General features: G+C 33.3%; 1 protein-coding gene across 9 annotated transcripts in view; it reads right to left on the minus strand.

The window, feature by feature from the left end:
- The window catches only part of ZC2HC1A (zinc finger C2HC-type containing 1A), a 113,633-nt gene that overhangs the window by 75,116 nt on the left and 12,732 nt on the right, over positions 1–25,785 (minus strand). For all 9 annotated transcript variants that reach the window (XR_012020007.1, XR_012020008.1, XR_012020009.1 and 6 more), the window contains exons 4-8: positions 21,758–21,899; positions 20,020–20,168; positions 14,069–14,168; positions 13,359–13,461; positions 875–982 (exon numbers count right to left, since the gene is read on the minus strand). Coding sequence is in view for 2 of the 9 variants with exons in the window: in XM_072804150.1 (XP_072660251.1) it covers positions 875–982; positions 13,359–13,461; positions 14,069–14,168; positions 20,020–20,168; positions 21,758–21,899 (602 nt within the window). In the remaining 7 variants the exon portion in view is untranslated. The remainder of the gene's footprint in view (positions 1–874; positions 983–13,358; positions 13,462–14,068; positions 14,169–20,019; positions 20,169–21,757; positions 21,900–25,785) is intronic.

Below are 25,785 nucleotides of genomic sequence, written 5' to 3' on the forward strand. Positions count from 1 at the left end.
GGCAGATTTTTGAGGTCACAGGACTAATTGTACTGCACATAAAAATGATTTTTTTTAATACAACATGAATCATGTAACTAACTATTCCTCTCTTCTGTACTTTGGCTGCTACAAAGTTTGGATTCAATTTATGGCCAAAGGCTAGTCTATATACAGGGACTCATGACACATATTTTGTGGACTAATTTCTTTCCTTTTCTTACCTTCTCTTTTAATTCTCATTTTTCCTTTTCCTACTCTTTCATTTTTATAAAATATTGTATCTCACTGTATGTCATGGATCTCTGTATATTGCCTTAAAACTTTCTGGAATAAGTTGGGATATATACATATATGCACATGTATATATAAAAATTATATATATACACACATGTGCATGTATATGTATATTTATAAAATATCTATAATTGGAAGGATTTCATTATATGCTTAAAAACAGAGTGAATGTCAAGTTGAACAAACATTTTGACAGATAAAAAAGGGATGTACATGGATAATCACAGCCTCAGCAAGGGAATTTAAATGTATTAAAATGCGGCTGAAAATTATAATACCAGTGGTTTAAAAGGTCTACTACTCAATTTGTAGAAGTAAAAATAATCATGATGTACTTAAAATTAAGATATAAAATACAAATAAATCCAGTGAAACTGAACAAACTATCCTCGAGCCTTTACAATAATAATAACTACAAGGTTTAGAAAAAATATTATTTATGCCCAAACTATTTCTTTAATGTAAAGCCAAAATAAATCATATAGCAAAGGAAAAATTAGATTTTCTATTAATAGCCTGATATATATTTTTGTATATGCTCCTTAGAAAACTAAATATATTTTTATTTTAGTTATTAGAATCTCAAAGTTAAACATACCTGGCTATGTAGCTCTCAGTATATGTTTTTCTTTTGTTTGTAGGCACACTTGAGGAAGGATTTCGTGCCAAACTAGGTGGTGTGGTATTTCGAGGTTTGATGTTAGTTCTAGAAGAAAGAGATGGCATAATGAAAAGGTACTGAATAACAAGCATTTATTTCTTATATTGTTTACTGACATGATTAAAAAATAATTTAAAGCTATAGAGAGGTAAATTCAAGAGTAAAATCCAGGTAATTAATTTTAAATCTGAAAACAACAGTAGTCAAAACTAAGGATAAATCAAAGCATTTTGCATTTGGTAACACTAACCTGATGGTAAATAAAGTCAACTAAAAATAAATATATATACATATATATTCATATGTTTGCATATATACGTATATATACATATATACTTACATATGTATGTATATATATATGCTTGCCTTACATGAAACTTTTTAAAGTTTAAATCTATAGTTCCCTTAAATTAGAGATGTGTCTTATTAAATGCCTAAGAATAACTGTTAAATAATGTTATACATTATGAAATAATGGTTAAAAAAAAGCAAAAAAAATTTACCTAACCACTTTAATAATTTCCAATTTATGAAAGACTGTTCTTAAAAACAAAAACAAAAAAACCCTGTTCTTGGGTTATATAATTTTCCCTTTTAAGATTTAATTTCACCAACTATACAGCCTGGGCTATCTGCTCTCAGTAGAAGAATTCTTGTTGGATAATCACTGAATTTCCTTCATGAATCTTCAGGAATCAGAAAGCTTAGACGGTTGAATGATGGTACAATGGTAAAAGTATAGGTTTTGGGATTCAGATGAACCTGGATTCAAATCCTAAATGCTACTGACTAATGTGGAGGTAGTGTCCAACCCGTGTTCAAGTTCCCTCTTTCTAAAATACGACTATCCTCACTTACCTTAGAAGAAGTTATGGATATCAATTGCAATTTATACAAACATTCAGAATAGCTGATGATACTATTATAACTACTATGGCTACTATTTACTGTTCCTAGTTAACATTTACAAAATGCTGCTTACTACATTTGGTATAGTTAGATTTCTAATTGTTTTCATATATAAACTTACTTAATCCTCATAATAATCCAATGGAGTAAGTCATATTAATAACTCCATTTTAGAAATGAGGCAACTGAAACAAAGAACGGTTAAAAGCAACTTAACCAAGCTGACCTATACAGTATGTTACCGAACCTGAGGTCAGATGTTAAATAAAGAGCTAGTTTGCCCCTTAAGAGATTTGGTCAAATCTTTTCATTTCAGAGATATGCAATATTTTGTTATATGAACAAGCAGGATACTTTTTAAAATTCCTTTAGATTGTAAGTTCTTAAACTATAGCTGAAATTTTTCCTTCTTATAGAGCGAAGTTGGGAAAGTGGAAATTCCAAATAGCTACCTCCAAAATACATGCAGGTAATAACAAAATCTACTGTTTCTCAAATGCAAAATATGATGCCAGGTACTATGCATACTTCACTTGGTTTAATCTTCACAGAAACCTCAGAAGATATTACTCTCATTTTAAACTTGAAGAAAATTGTATTTAGAGAAATTAAATAAGCTGCAAATCTATTGTAAGGTCACAGTATTTGCACTTGAATTTAGGTGGGTCATATTATAAATCTTACTATATTCAATATGCAATGCTGTCTGTTGTTCAAAGAGAGGTTGCTTTTAATAGTACTTAACATTATTTCTAAACTTTGACAAGAATCACAGTGCATGAATGGGTTACCCTGGACCTCCTCAAACAGCCACTGACAGTCTAATTATGAGATCTACTCTACTCTTAAGCCCCTCTAGGGATGTTGCGGAAGTGCTAGGTACCTTTTTAGGAACTTCTCTAAAAAAATCATGTGCCAAACAATCTCACTGTGATTCCTCCAGTGAGAGTCCTAAGAGGAATAGGAAGGAAACATTTTTTTTTTTTTTTGGCTCTAGAATAAAGCCTTGTTAGAAATCTTATCATTTTCATATAATACATACATGACATACACAGATACTACAAACACACCTATGGATATACACACATAATCTCACTGTATTAATGAAGTCATTCAAATAATTAGAAAATAATTTAGAAATTAGAGAAAAATAAGGGTATCAATAATAATAATCATACTAAATATCTATCATGTACTTTTAGTAACAATTTCTAAGAGGTCAAGAATCATTCTTAAGAGACTGGGAAGAACAGTTTTGATTAGTATTTAAAACATGTTGTTATCTCAGTCTCACATGGTCAACACATTTTTGCTCCTGTCCAGAGTTTGAAAAGTGCTACCTTTATTCTGTATCTGCAATCTGCTTATTCTAGGTCAAACAATAATAAAAGAAGATTTAATTTTGGAATTATACTTACTCTACCTTACTGCTAGTCAGTATTTCTTTGAGATATGCTTCAGAGGGAACAGAGAAACAACAGTACTAAGAAAAATGGCTCAGGGCACAAATTCTTCCTTCCATAATTTATCACTAACTACTTAAAAATAACACACAGCTGCTGCTAATATTTTAAAGACTTCTCCCATCTTTATTTTATATTTAGTTAAATTTACTCTTCTTCTCATATGTAGTAAGAGAATTCTGTAGTAGGAGTTGGTTTAAAAGTTAACTTTAAGTGAACTCTGTTTAATAATACATTTTTCAACTTTAGTAAGTAATTTATCTGACTCAAATCTCATCATCTTAAAATGAGAGAGCTAGATTTGGTATTGGAGCCCAAATGAGAAAACCCTGAAGACTTCTTTGGAAAGAGTTCCATGGTGACTGTTGTTGCCAGTGGCCTCTCTTTTTTGGCTTTCTGAGCCAGTCCAGAAAGGAGAGTGTCCTTGGCAATAGCTTATCTTTTCTTGGTTTTATGTGGAATTCGTAGCTATTTAACCAAAACAGAATCCCTGGACTGAATATTTTCTAAAACCTCTTTGTTTTCTTTCTTTTTTTTTTTTTAAGATTTATTTATTTATGAGAGAGAGAGAGAGGCAGAGAGACAGGCAGAGAGAGAAGCAGGGTCCATGCCGGGAGCCCGACGTGGGACTCGATCCCGGGACCCCAGGATCACGCCCTGGGCCAAAGACAGGCGCCAAAGCGCTGAACCACCCAGGGATCCCCTGTTTTCTGTCTTTTTATAATAATCATCTCTCAACTAAAAAATAATGAAGAGTATCACCTATTACGTGTGACATAATATCCCCTATACTCTTCTTTTTAAAAATATTAATCCTAAGGGGTGCCTGGGTGGCAAAGTCGGTTAAGCATCTGACTCTTGGTTTCAGCTCAGGTCATGATCTTGGGGTTATAGCCTCAAGACTCACATGAGCATGGGTCTGCTTGGGATTCTCTCTTTCTCTTACTTTGCTCCTCTCACCCTGTGCATTCTCTTTCTCTCTCTCAAATAAATATGTAAAAATATATATATACTCCTAAAAGAAAGCTTCATAAAAATAGCAGCAATTAATAAAGGTGGCTGCTACATCACCCCTCTAAAAGTTAAAATTTAATAGAAATAAAGGTATGCTAAAAAGTTTTATTTAGAATAGAAATGTTCATCTAACATCAGTGTTTTATTTTATTTATTTATTTTTTTTAAATTTTTATTTATTTACTTATGATAGTCACAGAGAGAGAGAGAGGCAGAGACACAGGCAGAGGGAGAAGCAGGCTCCATGCACCGGGAGCCCGACGTGGGATTTGATCCTGGGTCTCCAGGATCGCGCCCTGGGCCAAAGGCAGGCGCTAAACCGCTGCGCCACCCAGGGATCCCAATGTGTTTTAGATCCTATAAGATTATTTAGCACTTCTTGGCTTAAAAATGATTTAAATAAGATTTTTTTAAAATATAGGAATATATAAGTTTATAGTATTCAATTATATAAAGCCCTTAAGGAAATATCTGAAAAAGATTAACCAAACTGAGTTACAAATACTTACTTGTAAATGGGTAATAACTCATGTCTTTTGATGGCATTGTCTGATTTTGTATCACTGTCATACAACCTTTGCACATGTCTTCCAGTTCGAAGTGGAGGGCCTAACTTGTCCATCTTACTATTAAAATATATAAAGGTGTACCCATAAGGAGATTGCTACTGTTTGTTTCTTTATATTAAAAAAATTGTTTTAGACATTATTCTGGTTCATCAGAAATCTATCCCCCAAGCTCTTAATTATTGGACTGCTAGGGTAAGGGCTATCAAAAAGAATCCTCAGATAGTCCATACAATGTCCACTATTAGACTATTTTATATAAAAATTCTGACTATGTAAGACACCCTGCCAGTTTTAGATGAACATCCAAATGAGACATTTATACACAGCAAGGCAATGGAATTAGTAAAAAAAAAAAAAAAAAAAAACTTAAGAAGGACAACTGTTTAAAATAAAATTTGTTGAAGCTAAAAGTGAACTAAAAGTTATTATTTTGAAAAAAAAAGTTATTATTTTGGTATATAAGACTAATCTGATGTTTCTTCATATGAAGTTCAGAAATAATCTAATTTTTCTCCTTCCCTGATTGCATAGTACCTTTCTCTTTTTATTATTTTATAATTTGCCCTGCATTTTTAAATTCCAAATATAAAGTAAGGAATCAAATAAGTGATATTTATATTTTTACCTCTACCTTACTTTCTATTTCTAAGAAAGAATGGCTATTTATGAAATTTACATAGAGAAATGTAAAGCATGATGTATAGAAAAAAACATGGGTGGCAATCGGAAAAATTACACGTAGAAATGTTAAGTGGCTATGCCATCTGGTTTTCTATTTTTTTAAAACCAAAAGTATAAAGGAGCTCCATCTGGAGGAAAATAGGAAAAACTGCAGGTTTGTAGAGATGTCATTATTTTACATCAACCAAATAATTGAATCCTATATACTACCACCAACCAATATTCATTCATTGTAGGAAGCAGGGAAAATTAAACTAGGAAGGTAGGAGAACTATCCTAAATAACTACTGATAACAGATCACTACTCGATAATTTAAAAAGGATACTCTTTAAGGGACGCTTATTTGCTCCAATGCATTCTTATTTGCTTCTTGCATTCTATTCATTAACTCTACAAACCTGAGCACCTACTATGTATCAGGCACTATGCTACATTCTAGGGATATAAAACAGACCTTATCCTTATTCTCATGGAATTTAGTATCTAAAAAGAATCTGTCATTGCTCTAGATTATAAGGGTCTCTACAGAGGGACACATTTTATTCACTTGTATGTTTTTTCAGTATCCTATACATAGGTTATTTTATTATAAAAGTTATTATAAATACTTTGCCGATGATGGTGCTTGCATTAGGTGTTTACATCACATTATTTAAAACATTTTAAAGCTTTTAAAAAATGCTTTAAGAGGGATCCCTGGGTGGCGCAGCGGTTTAGCGCCTGCCTTTGGCCCAGGGTGTGATCCTGGAGACCCAGGATCGAATCCCACGTCGGGCTCCCGGTGCATGGAGCCTGCTTCTCCCTCTGCCTTTGTCTCTGCCTCTCTCTCTCTCTCTCTCTGTGTGACTATCATAAATAAATAAAAATTTTAAAAAAATGCTTTAAGATGTGGTGTTCAGACAGACACACACACACACATACAGGAATATTACACAGCCATAAAATGGATGAGATTATGCCTTTTGGGACAATATGGATGGACCTAGAGAATATCATACTAAATGAAATAAGTCAGAGTAAGATAAATACTATATGATTTTACTCATGTGTGGAATCTAAAACACAAATGAATAAACAAAGAACAGAATCAAACCTATAAATACAAAGAATGAACTGATGATTGCCAGAGGTGATGGAGATAGGGAAAAGGGCAAATAGGTGAGTGAGATGGGACATACAGGATCCCAGTTATGGAATGAATAAGTCAAGTGAACAAAAGATACAGCATCGGGGGGGCTGCCTAGGTGGCTCAGTTATTTAAGCCTCTGCCTTCAGCTCAGGTCATGATCCCAGGGTCCTGGGATCAAGCCCAGCATCAGGCTCCCTGCTCAGTGGGGAGTCTACTTCTCCCTCTTCCTCAGCTGCTCCCCCTGCTCATGCTCTGTCAAATAAACAAATAAAACCTTTTAAAAAAAGGGCACAGCATCAGAAATATAGTCAATGCTATTGTAACAGTGTTGTTTAGTGACAGATGGTAGCTACATCTATAGTGAGCATAACATACTGAAAAGTTAAATCACTATGATGTACACCTGAAACTAATTTAACATTCTATGTCAACTATGCTCAAAAAACTTATAAAAGTATTCATTAAATATATGTTTTATATAATTTCTAAAATGTTTCAAATTAAAATTTGATGGGTTATTTGTAAAAGATTACTAGAAATTTTACTTATTTAATAAAAGTAAAAATTAAGTAAAAATCAGATTTTTATTTGAATTGCTTAACAATTATCAAAATATTATTGTTCCAAACAGTGGTTATCTCACAAAAGATATCTGTTGCTTTGGAATAAGTAATAAAAGATCTTATGTTTTTCTCAGAAGTATCGAAATTAAGATTTAGAAAATTTAAAACTACATTTTTAAAACATTTCTCTAATATGATAAGAACTACTCAAATCTTACATATGACACAACAAAGTTCAATTTGAGAAAGGAGATATGTAAAATCTAATAAAAATCTAAAAGTAATTATCTAATGCAAGTATTACATATTTTCCATATATGAGAGAATTAATCAGTATTTTCAGATTTGGAAAACCTAGTTGAATGGCAGGTTCCAATGATGATTTGTTTTGTTGTCCATACAGTTGTGTTATAAAACTTAACTCAGATGATCTACCTACCTATGTATATGTTTGTGTGATTTGTATACACATATTCACAAAGTTTGAGGAATATAATTTCAATCTGATAGTAATCCATTATGGATTACCTCTATGCTATTTTTCTTTTAAAAGTTCCAACTTGGTAATGTTTGTTATATTACCCAAGAGCTGAAAGAAATTCAGACAGAAATAAAGAAATCTATTCAGAAGAAGTAGTCTTGTTACTGCTAAAAAGAGGATATTTTGAAGTCAACTAAGTCCACTCACACAGCACATATCTGGTGCAGACTAAGCAATATGATACACATATGATTTCAATGCCATATGAAATTCAAGGATATGTCCTTAAATTGGCATCTAGATTTGGTCAGAGTAAACAACAAAATATTTTTTAATTTCTTGTTCTTTCAACTCAGGAACAGAAATATGATGGATTATTAAAACTTAAAAGAATCTTTGGTTCCATGGACCACTAGTCAACCCATAGTCAAACTTTCCAGATATTCCACATGACTTAAATTTTTCCTATGAAGGGCCAGACAAGGGGACGCCTGGGTGGCTCAGCGGTTTAGCGCCACCTTCAGCCCCAGGGCATGATCCTGAGATTGATACTGAGACCTGGGATCGAGTCCCACGTTGGGCTGTTGGGCTCCCTACATGGAGCCTGCTTCTCCCTCTACCTGTATCTCTGCCTCTCTCTCGCTCTCTGTGTCTGTCATGAATGAATAAATAAATAAAAAATCTTTAAAAAAAAATGAAGGGCCAGACAATAAATATCTTAAGTTTTATGGACTATGCTATCTTTGTTACAAATACTCATCTGTGCCATTGTAGCATGAAAAGCAGCCATAGACAATACATAAATAATTAGGTGTAGCCATGTTTCAATAAAACCAGTTGTTGGCAGGACTTGGGTCTCAGGTCATAGTTCAAGAGGATCCCTGCTCTAAAATATAAAAATTTGGGACGCCTAGGTGGCTCAGCCATTGAGCGTCTGCCTTTGGCTCAGGGTTTGATCCCGGCGTCCAGGGATGAAGTCCTGCATCAGGCTCCCTGCATGGAGCCTGCTTTTCCCTCTGCCTATGTCTCTCTCTCTCTCTGTCTCTCTTGAATAAATCAATAAAATCTTTAAAATATATATATATATATATATAAATTTCACATATGAGAGGCACACCTTGGTGGCTCAGTGGTTGAGCATCTGAATAAATAAATTTACACGAATAAATAAAATAAATCTTTAAAAAATTCCACATATGAGAGAATGCCAGTGTTTTAAGATTTTGAAGATTTGAAGATTTTCAGTGATGATTTTTAAAGGTTTTGGATATATTAAAGAGTTATGAGAAATATCATAGCACTACATTCTCTTGTAATTCCAGACAAATATACGTTACTTTTTGTGAAGCCAATGCATTTCTATAGATGATAAACTGTAATTTTGACCAAGACTTTTTAATTTAAAATCTGTAGTTGCATATAACTGCCACAATATCAATAGTATATTTGCCAAGCTTCCAAATATTTATAGCTGAGAATGAATTCACCTTTTTTTTTTTAAGGACTTTATTTATTTATTCATGAGAAACACAGAGAGAGAAAGAAAGGCAGAGACATAGGCAGAGGGAGGATTCCTGTGGGGAGCCCAATATAGGACTTGATCCTGGGACCCTGGGATCACGCCACTAAGGCAGACACTCAACTACTGATTCACCCAGGCATCCCATGAATTCACATTTTTAGAAATATTTGGTGATGATATCAACCTACTGGAATAGGTTTTAATTTGAAATGAACTTTGACCTTAGGAAGGTCCTTGTTTATTGCTGATAACATGAGAGTGAGTCACTCAGGAGTATGTAAGCCACTCAGTCTTATAAGACTACTGCAAGCCTATGAGTAGGCTTACTCATAGAAAGATGACTTAAGAAAGAATAGAAATAGAAATAGAAATATTTATATTATTAATATAAATAGAAAGATGACTTAAGAAAGAATATTGGAAAAGAATTTACCAGTTCATATTTTCTATCCTGAAAACCCTACAGTTATGATGTTCTGACACATTTGAAGTTTTGAAATGTGTCATACTTCTACTTTTGATCCTAAACTTACAAATCCTATATACATGGCAAAAGCCAATAGCCTCAATCACTGTTATCCATGTAAGAAGCCACGCTCTGCAATTCTAGGTTGTTTTAGGGATTTCTAGATCAATCAATTTAAATGATAGAGAAGTTCACAAAAATCTAAACAATGCTCCACACAAATTCAATTCACATATCAAAAGATTGGTTTATGAGAAAAACCTGTTTCCACTTATACAAAAATGTACTTAACCAGATATTTGTTTCTTACTGTTATCAATATAAAAGAAAAACTAAATTCAATTCACTAAGAAATTCTTCTTCAATGCATTCTGTTGCTCTAGTTTTACTGTATCTACTAGTCTAACTCCAAAGTAAATGTGTTTTTATTAGTAACTGAACAGAAGTAAATCTTTGATATTTGATATTTTAGCTACTGTAAATTATCAGCTAAAATTTACAAGTTAGCTGGTAATTAGCCACGAAGAAAACACAAATCTCAAGACTGTGTAAATTCTGTGACACAATTCAAATATGTAATATTTATTTAAAACCTTTGTGTTTCACCATATTTGTAAAATTTCCTAGGATTAAAGACAGTTATCTTTTACAATAGGGGACAGTTTTCCACTGAGGGTATTTTTTGCTTAAGAAAAATCCGATAACATCAGTTAACCCACAAGTTATCTAGAAGTTAATTACCACATAAATGAGAATTTGTCCAAGATAAATTTTTCTGCAGTATGATTCTAACATATGCTAAATATTAAAGATCATTGATAGCATGATTAAAGATGGCCACAATAAAGATTATATACACAACACTTTAAACAACAAGTTATTGAAATGACTCTATTTTACTAATCTCAGAAGGTGCTCAATTTCTTGAACATTACAACTAACCATTTATCTTAATTCCACCTTTACTCAATCCTGAATCATCTGTGTCAACAGAAATAATGATTGCCATACAAACTTCAACTAATTATCCCACCAGGACAGGACCATGATTCTATGATGTGCCAACAAGTTGACAAATGAGGGATTTAATTTATTATTTGTTTCATTTATTCATCAAAAATTTATTGTGTGCCTATATGCCAGGAATTACATTACACTTTACAGTTATATCTGTAAGCAAGGCAGATACACAGAGCTTTGCCATCACAGAGCTTACAATCTAGCAAAAGAAAAAAACAGTGTGGGGCAGCCCCGATGGCTCAGCGGTTTAAGTGCCGCCTTCAGTCCAGGGCGTGATCCTGCAGACCCGGGATCAAGTCCCACATCAGGTTCCCTGCATGGAGCCTGCTTCTCCCTCTGCCTGTGTCTCTGCCTCTCTCTCTGTGTGTCTCTCATGAATAAATAAATAAAATCTTTTAAAAAAAAAAAGAAAAAAACAGTATGATCAATAAATAACAAAATCAATACGCTCAATAATTCTTTAGAAAAAGACAACTCAAAAAAAAAAAAAGAAAGAAAAAGACAACTCTGCCACTAAATAGATAGACATGAACAGTTCTATTTAATATAGTAATGTTCTAGTTAATATGGTAATATATCGGCCACGAGCAACCAAGGCTCTTTGTGGTAGTTGGAAACATTCTTCTAATATGTAAGGACTATATATATAAAATGTACAATTGGGATTTACACAGTTATGTTTGACAGTTTAATATGATGTCAGACAACCAGAAATTTTAAATCTTCATGGCATTTTAAGAGTGCATAATTTATAAAATTGCTGTGCTCAAAGTCTTTGCTTGTTAGTAAAAACAAATTTTCTCCTAGGAATTATATAAATGTTGGTCAGATTGTATCAGATAGTTGCCAAGGTCTAAGCAGAGTCACAGAATGTCATGAGTGAGACAGAAGAGGTATGTACAGAGTCATATGGCTATTCATTGGCAAAGTAGGATCTAGAAGCCTAATTTTCTAATCCAAAGTCAGTTTCACTTTTCATTACACCAGCCAGCTTAACATGCCTTATTAAGAATACAGGGTAGGGTGTGTGCAATTTAATACAGCCAACTGAAAAAATGACCAGTATGAGGAAAGGCACTAAAAATTTTCAGCTTTTAATTCATAATCAAGTGCAAATGAAACTATAATTCAACATGGAAGGCGATTCTGTGATATAGTAAAAAGGATTTGTAAAAGTTAAAATACATATTGCCATCTACACTTTAATTAAAAATTATGAGTCAACTCAGTAGGGAAACTAAAAAAATAAAATCAGTTTTTTACCACTGAAAGATGAAAACATTTTACTTTTAACCATCTGTTCAACTGATAATCTCTTTCTTAAGGATAGCCTGTGTCTTCTTTTTGGAAGCACAACAAAAAGAAAAAACATTTAAAGTGAGATCTTGTTAGTTGATTTTTTTTTTATAATGATAATTACATTAAACTCCCTTTAGGTCTTGTACTTTCCAAATTAGGAAACAAAAGACAGTTGCTCTCCCTTGATAAATAACTCTACATATATATTTCCTACCTTAAAAAGAAAAGTGATAACTCATATCTGTAAATAATGTGTGCTGTATTTCCTAAATAACTTTATCAGTATCTGTAACATACAGACATAGGCCCTTGTTCTAATGATTACATGGTAACCCTTTATTTTCTGATTCACCAAAATGGAAGAGAAAGGGAGTTTCTACTGAGACAGGAGGAGTTTTTGAATCTCTAGTGTTACCAACAATTTCTTCCACATTAAAATAATTGTGGAAAGCTTAATTATGCTACTTTCTTAAAAGCCATATATATAGAACTTAGATAAAAAGTAAAAAGTATTAAGTGGAAAATAATTATCCAATTAATAATTGTTAATATTTTAGCATATTTTGTCTTTTTGTCTACATACATTTTTACAGTTTCTATCCCAGTATACATGCAGTTTGTATTCTACATTCTTCTCCTCTGATAGAATCATCCCCTTTAAAATGTATATACATTTTATGATTACATAAATGTATATATATTTTTAACTTGCTTCCCAAACAAAGCTAAAAATTTAGGTGATTTTATTTTTTTTTACATTGTAATAAAACCATAAGAAAGAGATAACTGTTTAGAGCCAAAGGCTCTAATTTATATCCTGCTTCCAACTCTTATAATAGCTGTGTAGCTTTAAGCAAATTACTTTGCTTCTCTGATCCCCTTATCCTATGGTGCCATGTGGGATGGTTTTAACAAAAATATATGAAAAATGTCTAGCACAGTGCCTGATACATATTGTTCCATAAGTAATGGTTATTATGGAAATCTTCTATATTTCAAATGATTTCCTTAGACTAGATTCCCAGAAGTAAAATTATTCAAAAACTATGAATGTGTTTTGGGCTCCTGATACATGCCACTAGATTTTTCTCCAAAATAGTTACCTTAATTTAGACCCTCAATAGTAATGTATGTGCCCCTGATCAGCAATATGTTAAAAGACAAATTAACTTCACAAAGAAAATTAAGGTTAATAAAAAAGCCAACTGCCTAAACAAAATAAAACTTTATTATCATTTACATATATATATATATGTGTGTGTGTGTGTGTGTATTATTAATCAATTAAATTCAAATAGACTTACCCTACATTAGGGGCTGGTATCCCTTTATGGGAGGGAGATAAGGTCTGAAGTTTGTTTCCCAAAGAGCTGCTAACTGAAGACACAGTTTTACCTGAAGGCACACCTTATAATAAAAAAGTTATTAGTTTTAACAACATTCTGGAAAAGAAATATCACAGAAAACAGAGCATCTGACAAGGAAAACAATGCTTTAGTGGCAATAGATCTTTCTGGCAATAAATCAAGTTATCAACTAAGAAAAGATTTTTAAAAATGCAATTTCAGAGAATAACATATAGCATTCTTCATTTTTAACTTCTTTATTATAATTCATATAAAAATAAAAGTACACTTCAGTTAGTCAATATCTTTAATTCATTAAGCATGTATCTATTAGGACAACTGTCAGGTTCAGAGCAGTATACACAGAAATGAGGGAAAAATACTGTGGTCAAAGAAGCAAGACAAGAACTTGGTTGACTACTCTGAAGAAGTGATTTATCAAGAACAACATCCAGGATGGACATTCAAGGTGGAAAAACAGTACTACAAAGTATCTTAAGTAGAAGTTATTAAAAGTTACTTTATTTTTACCCAGAAAGAATTACTTATCCTCCACATTTCTTCCTAATTATAAATCTATTTTAATAATCCAGAACAGGACACTAGCTTCATTTCTATCCCTACAAAAAAAAAAAAAAAAAATCATGTTATTTTATGAAGTTCATTACCTACAACAGTTTTGCTAGTGCCACTTGGTTGTGGTAATCGTGAAGATCCTGATGACGCAGTTCCAGGAGAATTTGACTTTTTAAGTGCAGGAGGCTTATACTAAAATAATGAAAATAAACATTTTATCAACATCGCTTTTTGATTATAGGTTATAAACTATTATTTCAAAAGCTCACATACCCTTAACTGAGCAACTTTTTAAATTAGCTACTAAATTACCCAAATTGAAAAAGTATAGACTAAAATAAAACACATAACCTCAGAGAAAGGTTTCCCAAAATATGTTCCATCTCAAAACTAGTGTACTAAAAGTTTGGCTCAGCTGTTCCGCTGCTAAAATAAACTAAGAGGAGCTCTGCCCAGTTCACAGAAAAAAAAAAAAAAAAATAGGCCAAATGGAAAATATGTCTCCAATGTTAAGATTTTTAAATGCCAAACAAATATTAACAGGAAAACTTAAAAACACCCAATGATGCTCACTTAGTAGTGCAGATTTAAAGGTCAAAATTTTTACATATTCCTGGGTGTGATTTTATATTTCATATATATAATCCAGCCATATTTCCTAATGATAATAATTCACAAGAAAAGTGTGGACAAGTTTTACAATAGCTGCCTTATGGATTTCCTGAATGTGAAGAGAAAAGAGCTAATTCTGGCTTCATTATCCTCACCAGATTATGTTAGATGAATAGACTATGGGTTGAAGAAAGATAAGGTACTTATTTCTTCTTTCCTCTCTAGAAAGATATCATTATCAATTTTATTTTACTATTTCTTACCTGAGCCAAATGTTACGGTTACTGAATACTAAAGTATCTTATTGATCATCTGCTCCAATATAACAAAATGAACTTCCCAAGGTTAGACCCTAACTTAACAATAGAACAGGAATTAAGACTCATGCCACTTTAGTTCTGGCCCTATGCATCAACTATAAAGTGATTACTGTACTTGAGATTTAGCCCAATACATATTTAGACTACTTAGCACTTTATGTGAAAAACTGGTTTTAAAAATAATATTCAAAAATCAAATTATATTTTAAAACCCATGATCAGTATAAAATTTAAGATATGCTACTACCAAAAACTGTTAGCTAAAAATAAATTTTAAAGTCAAATATTATACCCTTAAAAATTTAGAATGTGACCTTTTAAGGAAAATAAATCTTTTTTTTTTTTAAAAGATTTTATTTATTTATTCATGAGAGACACAGAGAGAGAAAGAGGCAGAGACACAGGCAGAGAGAGAAGCAGGCTCCATGCAGGGAGCCCAACGTGGGACTCGATCCCAGGTCTCCAGGATCCCGCCCTGGGCTGAAGGCAGTGCTAAACCGCTGAGCCACCAGGACTGTCCAGGAAAATAAATCTTGATAAAAACACTTCTCTCTCATATACATACACATACACACACACACACACACACACACACACACACACACACACTCCATGCACATTTGGCATTATTATGCCAGGAAAAGACATTTCTTAAGCACTTGGCAACTAGATAATCTTCAATAGCTGTCTGCCAAATGAACAAATGACTAAAAAATCAAACAAAACAAAAACAAAGGACTAGGACCCATTGGAGATAAGCCATTTAAAGACACTGTTTCTTTGAAAATCTCAGAGGTGTTTCTGAGTTAAAAGGGCACTTGGCAACTGATGAATCACTAAATTCTACCTCTGAAACTAATAATACACTGTGTTAACTGATTTTTTAAAATAAAAATAAAAAATTATTTTTTAAAAAAATAAAGGAAAAGGGCATCTAGGAGCCCCTGGATAGCTCAGTGGGTTGAGTGTCAGACTTGGTTTGGGCTCAGATCATGATCTTGGAATTGTGAGATGGCCAGGTTCCAGCTCCATACTCAGAGGGGATCTGCTTGGGTATTCTTTCCTTCTGCCCTTACCCCACTCACATACATGTGCTCTTTAAAATGAAAAAATCTTTAAAAGGGGATCTCTCATTAAAATACCAATGAAGACATTAGGAAAGATTTCAAAACTAACAATATGGACAACAAGCCCTAACAAAGACCTGCTAAAATATCGGAGCCACATCTACTAAAAGTAGGCTAAATAAAACTGGTACCAACCAAGAGCAAACTGATTGACATAAACAAAGGGTGCTGGTACAGCATATTACAGATGCAGAGGTCAAATCTTTAGGCTGGGCACTGGTAGCAAGAGTCTGGTACCATTACATAGCAAGGACTAAACGTTTTTATGTACATATTAGATATTAACTTAATGTCTTACAACCAGAAAAAATATATATTTATTTGAAAAGGTGCTTTGTTTTTCCCCTCTCAGTATTAGGCCTCTTACTTTTTTTTTTTTGGCTTTTATGTGTGTGTGTTTTGAGAGAGAGACAGAGCGAGAGTAAGCAGAAAGGGGAAGAGGGAAAGAGTAAATCTCAAGCAGACTCCTCGCCCAACGCAGAGCCTGAGGCAGGTCTCATCTTATGACCCTGAGATCACGACCTCAGCTGAAATCAAGAGTCAGGTGCTTAACTGACTGAGTCATTCAGGTACACTAAGCCTCCTATTGTTTTACTCAATTTTATTTATTTATTTTTTTAAAACTTTTTATTTATTTATGATAGTCACACAGAGAGAGAGAGAGAGGCAGAGACACAGGCAGAGGGAGAAGCAGGCTCCAAGCACTGGGAGCCCGACGTGGGATTCGATCCCAGGTCTCCAGGATCGCGCCCTGGGCCAAAGGCAGGCGCCAAACCGCTGCGCCACCCAGGGATCCCTGTTTTACTCAATTTTATTGTCAGGATTTCTGAGATGTCCGGATCCTAACCTAACCTTATCTATCTCCTATAATATTTCCTATTACTTTAAACCAGAACTAATCAGGTTATAGTTTCTATCCTGAATCCTTACACTACTCTGAATGCTGCATTTAAAATATATTCACCTGTCTCTCAGTAACTTGCTGTTCCCCTGACCCAGATACACAGACTCCTTCCTTACTGAGCTGCATTTCATCTATTCTACATTTAGTTGAAATTCCACTGGAGGGACACCTGGGTGGCTCAGCGGTTAAGCGCCTGCCTTCAGCTCAGGTTCACGATCCTGGAGTCCGGGGATCAAGTCCCACGTCGGGCTCCCTGCATGGAGCCTGCTTCTCCCTTTGCCTATGTCTCTGCCTCACCCTCTCTGTGTCTCTTATGAATAAATAAATATAATCTTTAAAAAACAAAAATTCCATTGGGATAACAAAGGCTTTCAGGAGGACTCTAGTGATTAACAATTTTTTATAAATCCATTTTAGTGATGAGAAGAGCAAAATCACCTTATTTTTATAGTTATATTCAATACATATTTCTTTCATTCATTAAATATGTATTCGTTAAGTGTTTATTATTTCATGTGTTTTTACACAAATCACAAATCTCATAAATTTCCTTAGTGAAAGGTTTATGCTTACAAAAACTTTTCCTGAAATTGAAAAAGCTTAAAGAATAAGGAGGGCATTCATTTCTGATAAAATAGTAAGAAGGCACAATTTGGACTGACCTTTCAACTAACAAGTAAAAGTGCTCTAAAAAGTATAAAAAATCACCTTATAAGCAGTGAATGTCAGATAAGAAGACAAAAAAAAAAAAAATCTAGGCCAACACCATTTGAGATTATAACAATAGTCTGGCCATCACATAGATTTGCTATATAAATCTGCATTACTAAGTGGCCAGCCAAACTAAGCCAACAATTTAAAGTGCTTCCAGACTGGTAGTACTCTTGGATGTCTGGAAGATACAAGAAGGCTCTTCACATGAAAAATTTTCATGAATAATTTTTTTAAGGGCAACAAGCACCAAATGATCAATAATTATTTATATAATGATATAAGAAACCATGATTGAGAAAAAAACATATCTATAAAGATCACATGATACAATTGCCAGATACATAATATAAAACAATTATGCTTATTACATTTAAATAAATAAAAGGCAACTCTGAAAATATTAACAGGGAATTAGAAACTATAAAAAGTAACATGGGAAATTAGAAAAATAGCCAACTTCAAGAAATTAAATACAGTAACAGATTACAAACTTAATAGTGGAGGAGTGAAGTAAGTAAAGGAGTGCTTAACTATCCTATAGACAAAATAAAAAAAGATCTTTTAAAAAATGAAGATTCTAAGAGACTAGAAGCCATTCAAAATCAATTCTAGAAAACTGATTAACTGTATTCTGGGTTTAACTACAGGAAAGAGAGGAACAGGGAAAGGGAAGGGAGAGACAAAGAAAGAAAAGGAAAAAGGAAAGCAAAAAACATAACCTATGTTTGGCAAAAAATAGTCAACACTATAACCCAAGTGGGCATAAATGTATTACATATAAGCAGTGAAAGTCTTCAAAACAGTTATTACTAATATGTTAAAAAAATAAAGGGATATAGACAGAAAAACTAAAGGAAAATATGGTAATAGTGAAAAAACACACAAAAAAATCTCAATAGAGAAGTAAAGGCAAAATATAGGCATTTTTTCATTTTTTTGCCCAAACCAGAAAATTCCTTGCACTCTTGGGAGGTTAAAGCAGCTTTGTAAGATTGAAGGAAAATGACAAAATATGGTAACTGAGATATACAAGAAGAAATGAAGAGATCTGAAAATGGTAATACATGAGTAATATGTAAATAAAATACAAAATATGTGTATCAGGCAGCAGCCGCAGAAGAAAGAAAAACAAAGTATATGGGGGTGTACACAAACATACATGTGCATGTATGTATGTAAATGATTATAATTTATTTTCTTCTAATTTCTTTAAAAGATAGTTGACTTTTAAAGGGTTAAGTATAATACTGAATAACAACATACATTAAGAACATTGATGGGTCTATCTATCGATAGATATATATATAACAATTAAACAATTAACACTAAGATTAGTGGATTAGTGAGAAGTTATGTGGAAATATCCACAGATGGGGTAAGTTAAGAAATGCACTGTTATTCCTAGGGTAACCATTTAAAAAAATAAGACTACTGAAAGCCAACAAAGTTCGCTTAAAAATATGACATTAACAGCGTGCCTGGGTGACACAGTTGGTTAAGTGTCTGACTCTTGGTTTGGGATCAGGTCATGATCTCAGGGTTGTGATCTCAGGATCCTGAGATGGAACCCTGTATCTCAGACTCTGCACTCAAGAGTCCTCTGAAACTCTCTGCTTGAGAGTCTCTTTCTCTCTCCCTCTTCCCCTCCCACTCATGTTTTCTCTCCTCTCTTTGAAATAAATAAATCCATTTAAAAAGGGTATGACATTATGAAAGCTTTTGTGTCACAGTATGCTTAATGAAAAACAACAGTACTGTATAAATTTCATCTAACAAAATCCTTATATGGTTTACGGCTCTTGAAGTGTTTTCACATAGACCATCTCATTTGCTTCTCACAAAAATCATATAGATTACTTCACAAATAAAGGAATAAAAGCTCTCTTACATGAATTGTTACTTGCCTAAAAGTTCATAAATAGTAGTTGGACTTGACCCCAGCATTTCACTCTCTCGGGTGTTTGGAAATATTCAGTATTCACATGATTTTCAAATGTGGATTTTTACTGTCATTTTCTCACTCTTCTAAACCCTTGTCCTCTGAATCTGCTTCAGGTTACTTTTTAACTAGTACTACTATTACTAGTACCACTACTTTTTAACTAGTTTTCTTATATTTTTCTAATACCTTTTTCCACATGCAATATTTTGAAGACTCTACTAAATAAGTCCATTCAAAATTAATAGTCTTAAATATTTGTTCTCAATTAAACATTGAAATTTCTTACCAAATCCCTGAACAGTAATATAAAAATTTTAGCAGGTAAGAAAACTGCAGCTGAATGTTCTGGAAAGCATAAGCAAAAAATTGTGAACCTCAAAGAGTCATTTTCTCATTTATTTGTAGAAATAATTGAGCATTTCACCTGTGTCCGAGAAGATGCCTTTCCTTTGGTGTCAGTAGAAAATTTGCCTTTATTACTAATACGTGCTGCCTGTTCTTTACAGAAGTTAATATGTCTATCAGCTGCATTTTCATTAAATCTCCTCTGGCAATATGGACACTGAATATAATCTAAAACAGAAAAAAGAAAGATTAATAACATAATTCTTGAAGTGAAACATAAAGAATTTTAAGTTTTTATGAACATATTTCAAGATACTAACAAAGTAATAACATTTGATAAACAAAACTTGTCATTTCCTTATAACCACTGAATCTGACTACTAAACTTAATAAAGACATTCAAGAAAAAAGTCTGTTGGTATATGATAAATTCTAATTTTTTCCCAGCTTAGAATCAAATTTGAGGGGGAAAAGAACCCCAAAAGATAGATCTTTAGTACAAAAGAATAAATAAATAGAAGAAAAACAAGCTTTCTTAAATGCCTTTATACTGTACCATATGTTTTTTACCATATCTACATATTTTTATACTGTAGACTAAGCTAAGCAGTAAAATCACATTACATTAAAAATAAATTTTAAAATTTAGACTCATCTGTTAAAATCTTTTATTTTAATTAGGGGAAAACTGTCAAATAGTTTAATCAATTTTATACAGTTGTATTTTCTCTTAGAAGTCTCAACAGATGGAAGAGATAAAAATATACCTCATTAGCTAAGATACTTACTATCTGGGCCTTTATAGAAATAGTTTGTCAGCCTCTCCACTATGATAAAGTGTTAAAAATGATCATATCTAAATTTTCTAAAGGACTTCTTTTTTAAAAAAAAATTATTATTGAAGTATAGCTAACATACAATGTTACATTAGTTTTAGGTGTACAACATGGTGATTCCACAATTCTGTTATTAAAACCACACCACCTTAGTTACCATGTCACCATATAATGTATTTACATTATTGACTATAGTCCTTATGCTACGTTTTTCATCACCCTATTTTATAAGAACTTCCCTTTACTAAGAAATAAATCTCAATCAAGAATAGTAACACAATTTTCATGCAGCTAACTTGTTATATTAAAATAACTACCTCTCTAGGCTATTCTAATAGCCAATGTCAAAGTGTCAATTGTGCAATTTTAAATCTTTCAGTATCTCAATATCTTATATAGGTTTGCCAGCATTTTGCCTTGCTTTTGATAACAAGCAACTCTTATCTACCTAATGAAGAAAATATAGTAACATATGAATTTAAAGCATAATTTAGGTAAACCAATCTATATGGTGTTTTCCCAGCATGAATATGTACCTTTTAGAAACAGTATTATGATTTTTTTCTTTCCCAGATGAGAAGATACCAAAGAACTAGGCAACATAACAATCTGAATCTTACCAAATGACTACATTTCAAATGATAATGCACATCTTCAAATATTTCCTGGGATATTAACATTTGATAATTACTAACAATAATTTTTCAAATGATATTTTAATGATTTATGTTTAAATGAGTATTGAGATAAAAAGATCATATTTCTATGTTCAACACCAACATAAGCCTTTATGTCTTATGTTGTCTTTATAAGCCTAAATGCCTGAATTATCACCATTATTTTATAGCTCAATTTTTAAAGATTATGTTTCAGCAGGTTCCGTTATTATAAATTAACTCTTAGTAACAACTTAAAATTTATAAAAATTCCATCAATATTTTCTCTTCATATGAAGATTTCTGTCTACAATATTCCACATACCAGGATCATAAGAGGGTGGAGGAGGAGGAGGAAGTTTTCCACCCTCTTTAAGTGCCTGATCAAGGCCTTTAGCTGCTCTTATGGTAGCAATGAATTCTTCATGTTTTCTTCTCCAATTAGATGGTTTCTTTGGTGGTTCAGGCTATGTACAAATAAAGAGAAACCCATTTCAAAACATTTTTTAAAAAAACTAATTGAAATAAAACTTGAGGAAATGCTATATTGTTTCAAATGTTTTCTTATTAGGAGTGCTTAAATTATTTTCTGCCTAAATTTTTAATTAAAAAAAAAACTTCACGTAATTATATGAGATTTTTAAATTGCAATTGTAATTATAATAAACACTGCTAAATTAACTTCTTAGGGGTTGCATCCATTTAAGCTCCCACTAACAGTGTAATTTCCCTATATTACCACACTTTCTCCAACAGAGAGTATGTAAAAAAACTTTTGTTTTTTTAATTGACTGGACAGGTGAAAAATTATTCTCTCTGGTTTTATCTGGCTTTTCTTTATAATGAGTGAGTTGAGCATCTTTTTATATCATTAAGAATCATGTGCAATGCCTTTTTTGTGAACTGTTTATGTGCTTGGTCAACTTACCTGTTGGGTTACTGGTCTTATTTTTTTTTTTTTAATTTTTATTTATTTATGATAGTCACAGAGAGAGAGAGAGAGAGGCAGAGACATAGGCAGAGGGAGAAGCAGGCTCCATGCACCGGGAGCCCGATGTGGGATTTGATCCCGGGTCTCCAGGATCGCGCCCTGGGCCAAAGGCAGGCGCCAAACCGCTGCGCCACCCAGGGATCCCCGTTACTGGTCTTATTTTTAACAATTTCTAAGTTATGGGCACCTGGGTGGCTCAGTTAGTTAAGCATCTGCCTTTGGCTCAGGGTCCTGGGATCAAGCCCTGCATCAGGTTCCCTGCTCAGTGAGAAGTCTATTTTTGCTCTCTCTCTGCCCATATCCCCTATTTGTGCTCTCTTGCTCCCATTCTCAAATAAAATAAAATCTTAAAAAAAAAAAAAAAAAAACAATTTCTACCTAAGTCTTTATAAGAGACTAGCCTCAGCCCTACCCTACAATATGACTATCTTCTGATCTTGTCTAAGGATCTTCTGATATTAAGAATTATTTTTAAAATATAGTTTAATTTACTTGTTCCTTTTACGGTCTCCAGATCTGTAGTCACTGTTAGCAAGGCCCAACCTCACACCAAGGTAAAATGAAATTTTCCCATGTTTCCCCCCGTAGAATGTTGTTCATGATTTCATTTTAAAATTTTAAATCTTTTATAGATTTGGAATTTACCATGAGACATAGTGTGACATATAGACTCAACTTTATTTTTTGTTTTTAACATGGCTATGCAGCTGCCTCAACATCCTTTATTGACTTTGCCCCCCACTGAACTGGTAACAACTTTATCATATTCTCTTTTGTATTTGGGCCTATTTCTGAACTTTCTCTTCTGTTCCACTGTTCTGACCATCCTTTTATCGGTAACAGTGTTTTACATATTGAGACTTTATAACAACATTTTATTTTTTTTTTATTTTTTATTTTTTTAAAATTTTTTTTTTTTATTTTACACACACAGAGAGAGAGAGAAGCAGAGACATAGGCAGAGGGAGAAGCAGGCTCCATGCACCGGGAGCCCGACGTGGGATTCGATCCCGGGTCTCCAGGATCGCGCCCTGGGCCAAAGGCAGGCGCTAAACCACTGCGCCACCCAGGTTCCCCCTATAATAACATTTTAATATCTGATAGGATAACACTACTTTAAGCTGCTTCTTTTTCAATCTTTTCTGGTTATTCCTGCAAGTAGATTTTTTCCCATAAGAACTTTAGAATCAGCTTGTCTAGTTTTTTTAAACTATCTTTTAACTGGAAAACTTATACTTTACATTTATAAACAACTTAAGGAACTTAATATCTTTATTCTGTTGAATCTACCTATCCAAATATATCCATTTGAAGAAGTGTTTGTGTATTTCAGGTTTTTTTATGTATTCTTTGTGGAAGTCTTATACCTTTAAAAGGTTTATTCCTAAATAATTTTTATTTTGTACTGTTCTTTTATAAAGAAGTCTTTCTTTTTTTATGTTTCAAGGAGTATTGAAATATGAAACCTAGTAATTTCTGTATATTACCATTATATCTCATTACTTCCGTGGCTTCTCTTACTCTTTGTAATAACTTATCAGTTGATTCTCTTGGGTTTCCCAGGTAAATCATCTCCTAATAATCATACTTTTAACTTCTCTTTTCCAATCCCTATGCATCTACTATCTAACTGTATGTATAGCAATTACTATGTCGGTTGGAGCTTAACCTTATTCCTGTCTTTAATGGCTACCTACCTCTAAGTGTCTTTCCACAATGCATAATGATGGCTCCTGTGCTATAATACATTTATTTTGTCATATTATTGAAATACTCAACTAACCTTTTATGTTATTTTTAAAATCAAGAATCTACATTGAACCAGCAAAGTCAAAAGATGGTTCTTTAAAAACACTAATAAGGGAAGATTAATAAGTGGGGAAAAAGAAAACACAAAATACCAAGGGATGCAAAATAGTACACGATGTGGTTCTTATAAACATGAAGAAAAAAAGAAGATACTAATAGGATGCCTGGATGGCTCAGTTGGTTAAAATGTCTGCCTTCAGGACAGCCCAGGTAGCTCAGTGGTTTAGTGCCACCTTCAGCCCAGGGCGTGATTCTGGAGATCCAGGATTGAGTCCCACATCAGGCTCCCTGCATGGAGCCTGCTTCTCCCTCTGCCTGTGCCTCTGCCTTTCTCTCTCTCTCTCTGTGTCTCTCATGAATAAATAAATTAAAAAAAAAAAAAAAAAAGTCTGCCTTCAGCTCAGGTCACAATTTTGGGCTCCTGGGATCGAGCCCTACATAGGGCTCCCTGCTTTGTGAGGAGTCTGCAGCTTCTTCTCCTTCAGCCTGCGGCTCCCCCTGCTTGTGCTATCTCTCTCTGTCAAATAGATAAATAAAATCTTGAAAAAAGAAAAAGAAGATACTATAATGGACCTTTATGCTAATGAATTTAACAACATTAAGTGGACAATATCCTTGATAAACACCACTAAACAGGTATCAAAGAAACAGAAAACCACAACAGTCCTAAAGGTTTTGTTTTTGTTTTTGTTTTTTTTTTTTAGTGAATCTGTTTTTTAAAAACCTAAAGAAAACTCCTGGCCCAGTTGCCTTTACTGTTGAATTGTTGCAGACATTTAAGTAAGGAAGAAATAGCATCAATCTTTTAAAAACTCTTTCAAATAATTAAGAAAAACCAAGAGAACAACTTCCTAACTGCTCTTAGGAGAGCAACAGAAGTTTGATAAAAAGAAAAATTACAAACTTACCTCTCTCACGAATATAGATACAAAATCTTAACTAAATACAAGCAAATTTAGATGTCGAATATGACTGACTCTTTAAAGTTTCTAATTTGGGATGCCTAGGTGCCTCAGCGGTTGAGCTCAGAGTGTGATCCCGAGGGTTCCAGGATCAAGTCCCGCATCAGGCTCTCTGTGAGGAGCCTGCTTCTCCCTCTGCCTATGTCTCTGCCTCTCTGTGTGTCTCTCATGAATAAATAAATAAAATCTTTAAAAAAAATAAAGTTTCTTATTTTATGGTGAAAGGTCTGATCATAACATTCACCTGTTCCATGAATATAACTCATCTACTGGTAAGTTTTCCTGCTCTCATCCTCCCTTCTTCTCACAGCACCCTCGTGTCAAAGCTAAGTTAATGGTTTTTTATTCCTCATCATTGAATGAGTTAGATTTTCCTGGTGCAGCTATTTACAAGAGGTTCTGGGGAGGAGAGGTCCACAATCCCCTTCCAAGCTACACAAACCCACAGCTAGGTCACTTCTCTATTGTACCAGATACAGAAGAAAATAGGTCTCTCTGTGATTATAAAGCAGACACATCTTTCATGCTTCTCTAAACAGTGTGGGTCCAGGAAGGCTACTGCTGCCAGCCATGCTTTCTTCAGTAACCACA

The sequence above is a fragment of the Canis lupus genome, chromosome 28 (genome assembly GCF_048164855.1).
Source record: "Canis lupus baileyi chromosome 28, mCanLup2.hap1, whole genome shotgun sequence".
Classification (NCBI taxonomy): Eukaryota; Metazoa; Chordata; class Mammalia; order Carnivora; family Canidae; genus Canis; species Canis lupus.